Below are 13161 nucleotides of genomic sequence, written 5' to 3' on the forward strand. Positions count from 1 at the left end.
TTGGTCCCGTTCCCCCTCATAACTTAACCTACTGTTCTGACTTGATGGTCCACATGTAGGCTATAGCCTGTTTTAGAGAATTGTTATCATCGAGTTTTGCAAAAGATTTCATTGTCTGCTTATGTGCCCCCTTTATTTATCCTACTGTTCTAACTTGGTGTACAGGGAGAATACTGTAAGAACGGCCAATGTTCTGAATTCTGTCGCTGTACATTTCAGAAGTGCTGAACAAATAGTTATATTCACTATGTCCGTCTTAGCTCACTCATTAATGTCTCAATCTAAATGACGGATTGCCTCTTATCTGCTCACCGTTTCCTTATGCCATAGTTTGTACATCTCAATTGTCAGTAGAAACCACATTTGTTCAAGCAAGTCAGCCATATCAGCTATGTTTTTTAAAAAGGCAGTAAATGAGGCTCAAATCAAATCAAATCAAATCAAATCAAATTTTATTTGTCACATACACATGGTTAGCAGATGTTAATGCGAGTGTAGCGAAATGCTTGTGCTTCTAGTTCCGACAATGCAGTAATAACCAACAAGTAATCTAACTAACAATTCCAAAACTACTGTCTTGTACACAGTGTGAGGGGATAAAGAATATGTACATAAGGATATATGAATGAGTGATGGTACAGAGCAGCATAGGCAGATACAGTAGATGGTATCGAGTACAGTATATACATATGAGATGAGTATGTAAACAAAGTGGCATAGTTAAAGTGGCTAGTGATACATGTATTACATAAGGATACAGTCGATGATATAGAGTACAGTATATACGTATGCATATGAGATGAATAATGTAGGGTAAGTAACATTATATAAGGTAGCATTGTTTAAAGTGGCTAGTGATATATTTACATCATTTCCCATCAATTCCCATTATTAAAGTGGCTGGAGTTGAGTCAGTGTCAGTGTGTTGGCAGCAGCCACTCAATGTTAGTGGTGGCTGTTTAACAGTCTGATAGCCTTGAGATAGAAGCTGTTTTTCAGTCTCTCGGTCCCAGCTTTGATGCACCTGTACTGACCTCGCCTTCTGGATGATAGCGGGGTGAACAGGCAGTGGCTCGGGTGGTTGATGTCCTTGATGATCTTTATGGCCTTCCTGTGACATCGGGTGGTGTAGGTGTCCTGGAGGGCAGGTAGTTTGCCCCCGGTGATGCGTTGTGCAGACCTCACTACCCTCTGGAGAGCCTTACGGTTGAGGGCGGAGCAGTTGCCGTACCAGGCGGTGATACAGCCCGCCAGGATGCTCTCGATTGTGCATCTGTAGAAGTTTGTGAGTGCTTTTGGTGACAAGCCGAATTTCTTCAGCCTCCTGAGGTTGAAGAGGCGCTGCTGCGCCTTCTTCACAATGCTGTCTGTGTGAGTGGACCAATTCAGTTTGTCTGTGATGTGTATGCCGAGGAACTTAAAACTTGCTACCCTCTCCACTACTGTTCCATCGATGTGGATAGGGGGGTGTTCCCTCTGCTGTTTCCTGAAGTCCACAATCATCTCCTTAGTTTTGTTGACGTTGAGTGTGAGGTTATTTTCCTGACACCACACTCCGAGGGCCCTCACCTCCTCCCTGTAGGCCGTCTCGTCGTTGTTGGTAATCAAGCCTACCACTGTTGTGTCGTCCGCAAACTTGATGATTGAGTTGGAGGCGTGCGTGGCCACGCAGTCGTGGGTGAACAGGGAGTACAGGAGAGGGCTCAGAACGCACCCTTGTGGGGCCCCAGTGTTGAGGATCAGCGGGGAGGAGATGTTGTTGCCTACCCTCACCACCTGGGGGCGGCCCGTCAGGAAGTCCAGTACCCAGTTGCACAGGGCGGGGTCGAGACCCAGGGTCTCGAGCTTGATGACGAGCTTGGAGGGTACTATGGTGTTGAATGCCGAGCTCTAGTCAATGAACAGCATTCTCACATAGGTATTCCTCTTGTCCAGATGGGTTAGGGCAGTGTGCAGTGTGGTTGAGATTGCATCGTCTGTGGACCTATTTGGGCGGTAAGCAAATTGGAGTGGGTCTAGGGTGTCAGGTAGGGTGGAGGTGATATGGTCCTTGACTAGTCTCTCAAAGCACTTCATGATGACGGAAGTGAGTGCTACGGGGCGGTAGTCGTTTAGCTCAGTTACCTTAGCTTTCTTGGGAACAGGAACAATGGTGGCCCTCTTGAAGCATGTGGGAACAGCAGACTGGTATAGGGATTGATTGAATATGTCCGTAAACACACCGGCCAGCTGGTCTGCGCATGCTCTGAGGGCGCGGCTGGGGATGCCGTCTGGGCCTGCAGCCTTGCGAGGGTTAACACGTTTAAATGTCTTACTCACCTCGGCTGCAGTGAAGGAGAGACCGCAAGTTTTCGTTGCAGGCCGTGTCAGTGGCACTGTATTGTCCTCAAAGCGGGCAAAAAAGTTATTTAGTCTGCCTGGGAGCAGGACATCCTGGTCCGTGACTGGGCTGGATTTCTTCCTGTAGTCCGTGATTGACTGTAGACCCTGCCACATGCCTCTTGTGTCTGAGCCGTTGAATTGAGATTCTACTTTGTCTCTGTACTGACGCTTAGCTTGTTTGATAGCCTTGCGGAGGGAATAGCTGCACTGTTTGTATTCGGTCATGTTACCAGACACCTTGCCCTGATTAAAAGCAGTGGTTCGCGCTTTCAGTTTCACACGAATGCTGCCATCAATCCACGGTTTCTGGTGAATGAACTGTTTCGCTGCCAGACAAGGCTCCGCTGATAGCCAGGTGTAGAAGTGGTAAGGATTCACTCCATGGTGCTGAAAAGAAAGCTCTGCTGTTGGGACAGCTTTATGTAGGCTCTAACAGTTTGTGGGCACCGTTTGTTACTGTTATAGTGCAATTAATGTATTGCTTTGCTGTCTTGTGTAGTGGCTTTGCTGGCATGCATATAATTGTTTTTGTTGAGTTTGCCCCATCAAGATTTACATGCTAAAATCGCCACTGCTCAAATCCTAGAATCCAGTGTGATTGCTGAGAAGCCTCAGGTATGATACAACTGTAACTAAATTCTGCCCCGTACTGGCAAGAGTTGGGCATTGCATTTGAATGTAGAATACTGAATCTTTTTTGCTCATCGATAAAAAAAAAGTAACAAATATTACCATACTTTTCACCTCAGTTTGGAATTTTCATTATCAGTTAATCAGTTAATCATATGTAACTATTTTATTAGTTTTGCTGCGAAATAATTGGGCACAGGTTGAAGTGCTTAGACATTTTCTTATTGTTGTTACGGTCACCCTGAACACAAATAATGTGTACATACACAATACAGAGAATTGCCCTGTATTATGAGGTAAACGTCCATTAAAGGAACAGGGGGATCAAGGCAGACACGCAGGGATTCCACACAGCAATGCTCTATAGTAAAACATTTGAACCACACCTTAGCCACGGAAGCTGCATTTTGTGAACTCCTTGTTCTCTTTCAGTGGTCATATTTCCTGCCAAAATAAAGGAAAAGCTTAAGTAAACGAGGGATACAAATTCTATTGAAAAGACGGGCTTCCATACAGGTGTGGTTCCTGAGTTAATTAAGCAGTTAACATCCCATGCTTAGGGCCATGTTTAAAATGCTGGGCTGGCCATTATTTTGGCTACCATGGCTATGCCACCATAAGATGACAATGCCGCCATACACAAGGCACTAGTGGTCACTGAATGGTTTGATGAGCATGAAAACAATGTAAAACATATGACATGGCCGTCTCAGTCACCAGGTCTCGACCCAATTGAACACTTTTGGGAGATTCTGGAGGGGCGCATGAGACAGCGTTGTCCACCACCATCAACAAAACACCAAATTATGTCATTTTTCATGGAAGTATGGTGTCACATCCCTCCAATAACGTTCCAGAAACTCATAGAATCTATGCCAATGTGCATTGAAGCTGTTCTGACTTGTGGTGACTCAAAGCCCTATAAAGACACTTTATGTTGGTGTTTCCTTTATTTTTGGCAGTTACCTGTAGATTTGAAGGTTGACATCTTTTAGGCCTTTGGAGATGAACTACGCACACCATGGTGAAATAGTGACGATGATGGGATGGTTGAAGGAAATATACCGGCCTGTATGATGGTTAAAATAAATATACCGGCCTGTATGATGGTTGAAGGAAATATACCGGCCTGTATGATGGTTGAAGGAAATATACCGGCCTGTATGATGGTTGAAGGAAATGTACCGGCCTGTATGATGGTTGAAGGAAATGTACCGGCCTGTATGATGGTTGAAGGAAATGTACCGGCCTGTATGATGGTTGAAGGAAATATACCGGCCTGTATGATGGTTGAAGGAAATATACCGGCCTGTATGATGGTTGAAGGAAATATACCGGCCTGTATGATGGTTGAAGGAAATGTACCGGCCTGTATGATGGTTCAAGGAAATGTACCGGCCTGTATGATGGTTGAAGGAAATGTACCGGCCTGTATGATGGTTGAAGGAAATGTACCGGCCTGTATGATGGTTGAAGGAAATATACCGGCCTGTATGATGGTTGAAGGAAATGTACCGGCCTGTATGATGGTTGAAGGAAATGTACCGGCCTGTATGATGGTTGAAGGAAATGTACCGGCCTGTATGATGGTTGAAGGAAATGTACCGGCCTGTATGATTTCCAATTATCATCTGAATCTCTACATTTCAAATTTTAGGTCAAAAAAATATTCAAAAGCAATAGCAGTGTTTTTTTACAGTGGATAATAGCTCCGAATCATTTATTGAAGGAAATATACCGGCCTGTATGATGGTTAAAGGAAATATACCAGCCTACATTTTTTTATTTACACAAAACAGTGGGATACTCATTCGACCATATGAGCTGAAGGACTTCCTAGTTCACAAAATAAGTTCAAAAACACTAACGGAAGAATTTGAGCTCTGATATTAGTCACTCATTGTTATTGACAACACACATGACAATAGGTTACACAAATGATAATTGGGCAACTATCAAATAACCATAGACACAGTCATTTTTTAGAGAACTTACATTGATTGTATATTGCTGTGCTTCAGAAACAGACCCCTGGTGTCTTCACGCCACATACTCATACAGTCTGTGCTGTGGTCAGATAAATGTTGTTAAATGCAGTGGGAAATCTGATCACAATGTGGGCACATTTATTTTCAAGCATGCTAATAGAGGATGGTATTTTTTAAGGCTGGGCTGATATGTCACATTTGGGAATGGAAAGACCCAGTAAAGCAGTAAATTTAGTAAGCCTAAATCTGGCAAGAAGTGCAATGTGTTTTTATTATTCATATCTACAAATTAACCCATAAACAAATGTATATTAATATACTGCCATTCTTTATAAAGGGGTGGTTTATAATGAGGTTATTATTAATTTAAAGATGGTTTATAATAAATGAAAACAAATGGTTAACATGGTGTACTTATTTGGTTCTTGTAGAATAATGAGAATTTTCAACCAGTTTTAAACTACCCCTTTACAAATCCTTTTATGTTTTTTATTTTATTTCCACTAAAACATTCAGAGATTTAGAGAGGGAATAAAGAAGTCAAGACTGAATAGAGTATTAATACATTCTGTGTATCCATGTTATAATGGTTACGATGCATCTGTTGTGCTACAGTAGTCCACTTGCCCTGTATGGACGATCAGTTCTTCAAAGAGGGCGCCTTTTCTCTTCGGAATCGCAACTTCATGACGTTTTGGGCAATCATGTGATTACACTCTGGTCTTTCCCAGGGTTCAGTGAGAGCTGTTTGCCCCACCCCATCTCTTTAACGCTTTCTATCTCAATGTACAATTCTCAGAGAAAATGACAAAAATGCATATAAATACTTAAAAGAAACGAATCTATTCACATTTATGCAAGAGCAGATCTGGCCTTTACATGAAAAAATAACTGTCATCGTTGGATGAATTGTTATATTGGCCTACCGCGGTATGTTCATATATCGATATGCACATATATCCAGGCTTAGGCTACCATACGAATTCAAAAGGAATACAAAGCTTAGACTGACAGCGGGCTCTACCCACGAGAAAAACAAGAAAATAACGAATGATTTTCATAAATATACCTGAATCGGGGAAATTGCATTGCATACAACAAAACCTACTGAAGGCAATGTTCGCCTAGAAAAGCTTACCGATGTGAGGAGAAATACATATTACAGCGGTAAAGAAAAAGACCGAGAGAAGGGCCTTTTTGATCTGGACAAACCCCAAAAGCAGCCAACATCTGTGACGAGGAGGGGAATTAAATTAATATCATTGACTAAAACAGGATATATTTGACAAAGTTACAACAAAAACGTTTTGTCTTGGATTTAAAATACATTCGGATGAAGAAGGAAACCCTGCATCCACATGCCGTCATTTTAGTGGAAATATTAATTTTTTTTTTTATCCACCCTCTATCTGCTTTGCCTGTCACGCTGGGGCTGAGGACGGATTGAACAAGAAAAAGGGAAATACGCAAATGTTTTGAATGGCAGTAGTCATAATTCTACGAGTGAAACCAATGATGGATTCTAGATGAGACATTTGCTAGAATTCAGTGTGGATTTCAGCTCTACGACAACTCGAGATCATTTATGTACATTGTAACGTTGAAGGATAATATTCAACACTGAAATGAATCTTGATGACTATATTGCGGATTTACAGTGAAAACATTATATGAATCAACTGTCTGAGAGGGCGGCCTGAGTGTCGTGATTAGCACCACCACTCTTGTCTCACTGAATAATCTATTCTAGCCGGCAGATATTTAACACTAATAACTGTGATAAAGGCTACGGCTTGGTTGGTCTTAATCTTCCGCAGGTTTTAGTCTGCAACTGGCAATACAGATGTCACCCATCTTGAGCAAGGTGTCTTTCTCTTGGCCCAATCTAGGAATCTAGAAATTATTTATTATATGAATCCCCCCTCCCCCGAACCTTTTTATTGGGTTTTTGGGAAGATGGGTTGTCTGGGCAATAGTAAATCCGAAGACCAACGTAATGAGGAGAAGACACAGAGGGAAGCTAACAAAAAGATAGAGAAACAGCTTCAAAAAGACAAACAGATTTACCGAGCTACTCACCGGCTTCTGCTATTAGGTAGGTTTCTGACATTGGTTAAGTGTTTCATGCCATGTTTAATGTGGGTATCCCTGCCATATACCTATTGTGGCATTTGAGGATGACAAGGGTCTGACGTGGTAAATGACCGTATTGTATGTAGGCCCATGTTCTTCCTGGCCAGTCTATTAAACCAAGACTCTTCCATTTGTTTTATTGCAATGGGGGTTACGTGTGGTTTTGCTGTCATTTTCGATAGGACTTTGTTCTTGTAAAAGACTTACACTGACAACAGGTGTGTCATTTCAAGCAGCTGTTCATGAAAAGCCACCAAAAGGATTTGTACCCTTATTTTGCAACATTGTTGCATATGATGCCATCTGACTAGTGGAATTATTGCTTGTGGTGTAAGCCTAGCAATGTGTGTCTGTCTATATGCCTGACTTTGGAAGAGTAACCTATATGTTATAGTCATCAGAAATTTGAGTTTTCATCATCATGGACTACGTTTTCCTTGGAGTGCTTTTAATCATAATCGTTGCTAATACCAGGACTGATTTATTTGACAGTAGGCTTAGAGTAATCAAGATGTACTACCTATGTCCTACCTACTACCTAGTCCTACCTATGTAATAACACTGTAATTACTCAAGTAACACCATTGTATTAGCGTGTTGTTTCATAGTAATTGCTTTATAATGGTATAGTAATGGAGTTATTCCAATTACACAGGGCTGGCTCTAGGATTTAAAGGCCCTAAGCAAGATTTGGTTGGGTGACCCCCACACCCACACCTCACGGAAAACCATTTTAGAAGCCCCCCTCTTGCCGGTGGAGAGAGAAAGTGTAGTTTTAAAGTTCATATCCTGCAATTCTACACGTTTTGCCATGGAGCATAGATAACATGTTGCAGTTTTAAAGGCCCAGTGCAGTCAAAAACATGATTTTCTAGTGTTTTATATATATTTCCACACTGAGGTTAGAATAATACTGTGACATTGTGAACATGATGATAATGGCCCTTTTACTGTTTGAAAAGACTCCCTGAAATGTCAACCTGTTTTGGTGGGATTGAGCTTTGGGGTAAATAAGAAAGATAAAAAACAGAGTTCCAAACTTCTCTGCCAATAAAAGCTCATTTTCTTTTTTCCCCTCCCTAAGACCACTCCCAAACAGTCCTAGCAAAATTGCTTGAGAAATTGCTCTTTGCTAAGAAGCTATTTTTTTGTTTATTTTTGACCATTTTAAATGAAAACAATCACAGTAAGGTAGTTATTTGTTACACAGAATTATTTGATATTGAGATAAAAACGTCTGTATAGTTAGCAAGTTTTCTGCAATTCTACACATTTTGCCATGGGACAGAGACATTTCCTGCAATTCTACAAAATGTTTCTTAATATGATATCTGACTGAGAGTGACTAACAAAATCAATGGTGGCTCCGGAGGTCAGGACCTCTGGGCACATGCCATACGTGCCCGGCCGGTAATCGGCCATGATTACAACAAGTTTGGATAGCTGGCTAGACTAACTACTGATCTTTTCCTTTAATTGGCTTGATTTGGTAGGCTCATCTTTTGGAGCAATTTAATCCTCATTGGTATTACAAACAACATGAAATCACGTTCTATGTTTTTGACCTTACAGTATTAGGCCTAATAACAATACAGACATTGATTCTAGTCTGAAGTGACAATGACTAGGGTCCCTATTAACTTATCCAACAACAACATTCTTCATTCACTAAAATAATTCACATTCTTTGGATACATTAATTCAACAAAAGTATGTTCACCATACAAAATAAATGTAAAAGCTGCATATTTATTCCAATTCATTTTTTTTGTTGCTGCACAGTAAGAATGTGTTTGACCGGATCCCGGAAACCTGGTTACCATTTGGGATTTTATAGGGGCCTAGGTATTTATGACAAGTCTACCTAGTCAACTCGCTACATTATTGGTGTGTTTTTCCCTTGGAGAGAAGTAAAAAAAAGAAGAAAAAAAAGAAGATGTTTAGGCCCATGTTAGGATCTGGTCTGTTTGCTTTTCATTTTAATTTAGCATGTAGCATGCTGTTAGCACGAAGGAGCAGCGTTTGTTCTCTCCGTTCCTCAATGTGTGGGGAATGACTGTTCCGAATATCCCCAAATGTTCCCAGCATTCCATGTTCCGTGGTTAGTGGACAGTCATCACTAGAGGTTAGGATTTCTTCCTAACCATATTATCTGACCAGGAAACACTCTGGGACCTAGTTGTAGTAGGTTATAACTTGGTTGAACACTGAAGTAATGTGTGATTTGCATGCCTAGAATTTAGCTCAAGGGAATTGATATCGCCCTAAAGAGACCACTGTCAAGTGAGGTGTTTTTTGAAAGGTCTTTAGATTTATCTTCCTGTTCTCTCTGTTTGCAGGTGCTGGTGAATCTGGGAAGAGCACGATAGTTAAACAGATGCGAATATTGCATGTGAATGGCTTCAACGCAGAGTAAGTATTATTTCCCCTCATTTCATAAATCTTTGCAGAACCGTGTCAAGCACTAATTATTTTCTAGGTGCCACTGAAGGCTTGGGCCGGGACGATACCAGTGTAGCAATATTCTTTTCACGGAAAAACTGAAGCAGGTCAAAGTCTATGGTCCTTTTAAATAAATGTGACTCTGGATGACAAAATAATTATGCTTGCTTCCATCATTAGGGCTGTTTTCTTAAAGAAGTTAAATCCGCTTCGGGTTTTGTTGCAGGAGACTAATGAGTATCGCGATGCTGGTATCGTCGCAGCCTTACTGAAGCCCATAGGGTTCTTACTCCTTTTGTATTACACAGACTTTAAACTGGTAACCGAGGCCCTAGGATTCTCTCAGGATGATTCATTGTTTAGATTTTATACCTGTATAATCTGGGTTGTTCAAGCCCTGAATGCTGATTGGCTGACAGCCGTGGTATATCAGACCTTATACCACGGGTATGACAAAACATTTATTTTTACTGCTCTAATTACTTTGGTAACCAGTTTATAATAGCAATAAGGCACCTTGGGGGTTTGTGATAAACTCAGCAAAAAAAGAAATGTCCTCTCACTGTCAACTGAGTTTATTTTCAACAAACATAACCTGTGTAAATATTTGTATGAACATATCAAGATTCAACAACTGAGACATAAATTGAATAAGTTCCACAGACATGTGACTAACAGAAATTGAATAATGTGTCCCTAAACCAGGTGGGGGTCAAACTCAAAAGTAACAGTCAGTATATGTTGTGGCCACCAGCTGTATTTAGTACTGCAGTGCATCTCCTCCTCATGGACTGCACCAGATTTGCCAGTTCTTGCTGTGAGATGTTACCCCACTCTTCCACCAAGGCACCTGCAAGTTCCCAGACATTTCTGGGGGGAATGGCCCTAGCCCTCACCGTCCGATCCAACAGGTCCCAGACGTGCTCAAGAACACTGACATTCCTGTCTTGTAGGAAATCAAACACAGAACGAGCAGTATGGCTTGTGGCATTTTCATGCTGGAGGGTCATGTCAGGATGAGCCTGCAGGAAGGGTACCACATGAGGAGGGAGGACGCCTTCCCTGTAACGCACAGCGTTGAGGTAGCCTGCAATGACAACAAGCTCAGTCCGATGATGCTGTGACAGACCGCCCTAGACCATGACGGATCCTCCACCTCCAAATCGATCCCGCTCCAGAGTACAGGCCTCGGGGTAACGCTCATTCCTTCAACGATAAACGCAAATCCGACCATCACCCCTGGTGAGACAAAACCATGACTCGTCAGAGAAGAGCACTTTTTGCCAGTCCTGCCTGGTCCAGCGATGGTGGGTTTGTGCTCATAGGCGACGTTGTTGCCAGTGATGTCTGGTGAGGTCCTATCTTACAACAGACCTACAAGCCCTCAGTCCCCAGCCCCTCTCAGCCTATTGTGGACAGTCTGAGCACTGATGGAGGGATTGTGTGTTCCTGGTGTAACTCAGGCAGTTGTTGTTACCATCCTGTACCTGTGTGATGTTCGGATGTACCGATCCTGTGCAGGTGTTGTTACACGTGGTCTGCCACTGCGAGGATGATCAGCTGTCTGTCCTGTCTCCCTGTAGCGCTGTCTTAGGCGTCTCACAGTATGGACATTGCAATTTATTGCCCTGGCCACATCTGCAGTCCTCATGCCTCCTTGCAGCATGCCTAAGGCACGTTCATGCAGATGAGCAGGGACCCTGGGCATCTTTCTTTTGGTGTTTTTCAGAGTCAGTAGAAAGGCCTCTTTAGTGTCCTAAGTTTTCATACCTGTGACCTTAATTGCCTACCGTCTGTAAGCTGTTAGTCTTAACGACCTTTCCACAGGTGCATGTTCATTAATTGTTTATGGTTCATTGAACAAGCTTTGGAAACAGTGTTTAAACCCCTTACAATGAAGATCTATGAAATTATTTGGATTTCTATGAATTATCTTTAATAGACATCTTTAGACATGGTTCTGAAAAAGGGCCGTTTCTTTTTTTTGCAGAGTTTAAATTGCCAATATACCACAGCTAAGGGCTGTGTCTGTAAAAGGTCTGGGTGTAGCTGGTGCAGAGGAGTCAGGCGCAGGACAGCAGAGATGAGTAATAAAAGTAACTTTACTCAAAATGACCAAATGCATGTAGTAATACCAAGCCATCACAATCGGACCGAAATACATAAAACAAACATGCACAAAAACCATGGGGAAAACAGAGGGTTAAATAATGAACATGTAATTGGGGAATTGAAACCAGGTGTGTAAAACAAAGACAAAACAAATGGAAAATGAAGAGTGGATCGGCAATGGCTAGAAGACCGGTGACGTCGACCGCCGAACGCCGCCCGAACAAGGAGAGGGACCAACTTCGGCGGAAGTCGTGACAGTGTCCAGGCAGTCCACGATGCGTCGTGCCTATGAACAGCCCTTCGCCGTGGTATATTGGCCACATACCACACCCCCTCGTGGCTTATTAAATAAATAGATACTGTAGTATATGGCTTGAATGACAATCCCACACTGGCATTCACCCCAATCAGGTTGAAGAGACAAGAGGGTTCACACTTCTTTTTAACCTGGGGGTGGCATTTTCATTCCGGGTCGACCAAGTTCAGGACCACAGTCGAAACGTACAAATGCCTTTTCATAAATATTGGGGTTCAGCTTGTTTAGGGGTGAGCGCGTACCTGCCATTATCCCGTGTGGTTCAGTTGGTAGAGCATGTTACTTGCAACGCCAGGGTTGTGGCTTCGATTCCCACAGGGGACCAGTATCAATGAAAATGTACGCACTCACTACTGTAAGTCGCTCTGGATAAGAGTGTCTGCTAAATGACTCAAATGTAAATGTAGCAGCAGATACAGGTTGTTACCTTGACAACCGAATTACACATACTGATATCATCAGTGAGATCTCCTGAAGTAAGAGGCATTGTAAGTGTTGTTGTCAAATGATATGCGTACTCCAGCATACAAAATAAATACAAAAGTGACAAGGTAGCAAGGAACAGTAAATTCACTGTGAGGGTATGTGCGAGTGTGATGGTGAACTTTGGCTAATGCATATTCACCTGTTTCTTTCAATGTAGCTACAATTTCAATTATCTTGGGTGTTTAATTCCACCCCACCCCAGAGAGTATATGGGTGTTTGTCGCCAGAGACTGGGTGTTTTGTTATGACTATAGGTGAAACTGCTTGAGTTAATTGATAATATTTACAAAGTGTATTGCTCTATGAATTGCCTATTTTATAAACTGTTTTTTAAACAACAAGTGTTTTGCTAGATGGCACCAATTATTCAACAGATCCTTGAAATAGTTTTTGAATCGTTTGAAATCACATGCCTACTGCGTTCAGGCTAGTAGGTCTTGTAACCCTGCTCATCGAGAGAAAATGCTGACGATTTTGGTTTCACTAACTTATTTTCCTAGCCAGTATAGTATGTCATATAGTATGCCAACATCAATACTGTAGGACCTCTCATTAAAAACAGTAATTTGCCTTAAGCTTTTGTTTCCCAACAATATGACTTCACTCAGGTTCCATTTCTGTGGATTCTCAGGTTACGTACAGTGGCTGTATTGTTAATTTTACTGTTCATGA

At 42.0% G+C, this 13161-nt stretch overlaps 1 protein-coding gene across 2 annotated transcripts in view; it reads left to right on the forward strand.

The window, feature by feature from the left end:
- Positions 1 to 13161, forward strand: part of LOC139371346 (guanine nucleotide-binding protein G(s) subunit alpha-like) — a 50880-nt gene that overhangs the window by 5629 nt on the left and 32090 nt on the right. The window contains exons 1-2 of one of the 2 annotated variants that reach the window (XM_071111692.1): positions 5769 to 7095; positions 9473 to 9545. In XM_071111692.1, the coding sequence (XP_070967793.1) occupies positions 6912 to 7095; positions 9473 to 9545 (257 nt within the window). In that variant the 5' untranslated portion in view covers positions 5769 to 6911. Of the gene's footprint in view, positions 1 to 5768; positions 7096 to 9472; positions 9546 to 13161 lie in introns of those variants that run through there. The other variant, XM_071111693.1, reaches the window with a different exon arrangement.

The sequence above is a fragment of the Oncorhynchus clarkii genome, chromosome 17, assembly GCF_045791955.1.
Source record: "Oncorhynchus clarkii lewisi isolate Uvic-CL-2024 chromosome 17, UVic_Ocla_1.0, whole genome shotgun sequence".
In the NCBI taxonomy this organism is placed as follows: domain Eukaryota; kingdom Metazoa; phylum Chordata; class Actinopteri; order Salmoniformes; family Salmonidae; genus Oncorhynchus; species Oncorhynchus clarkii.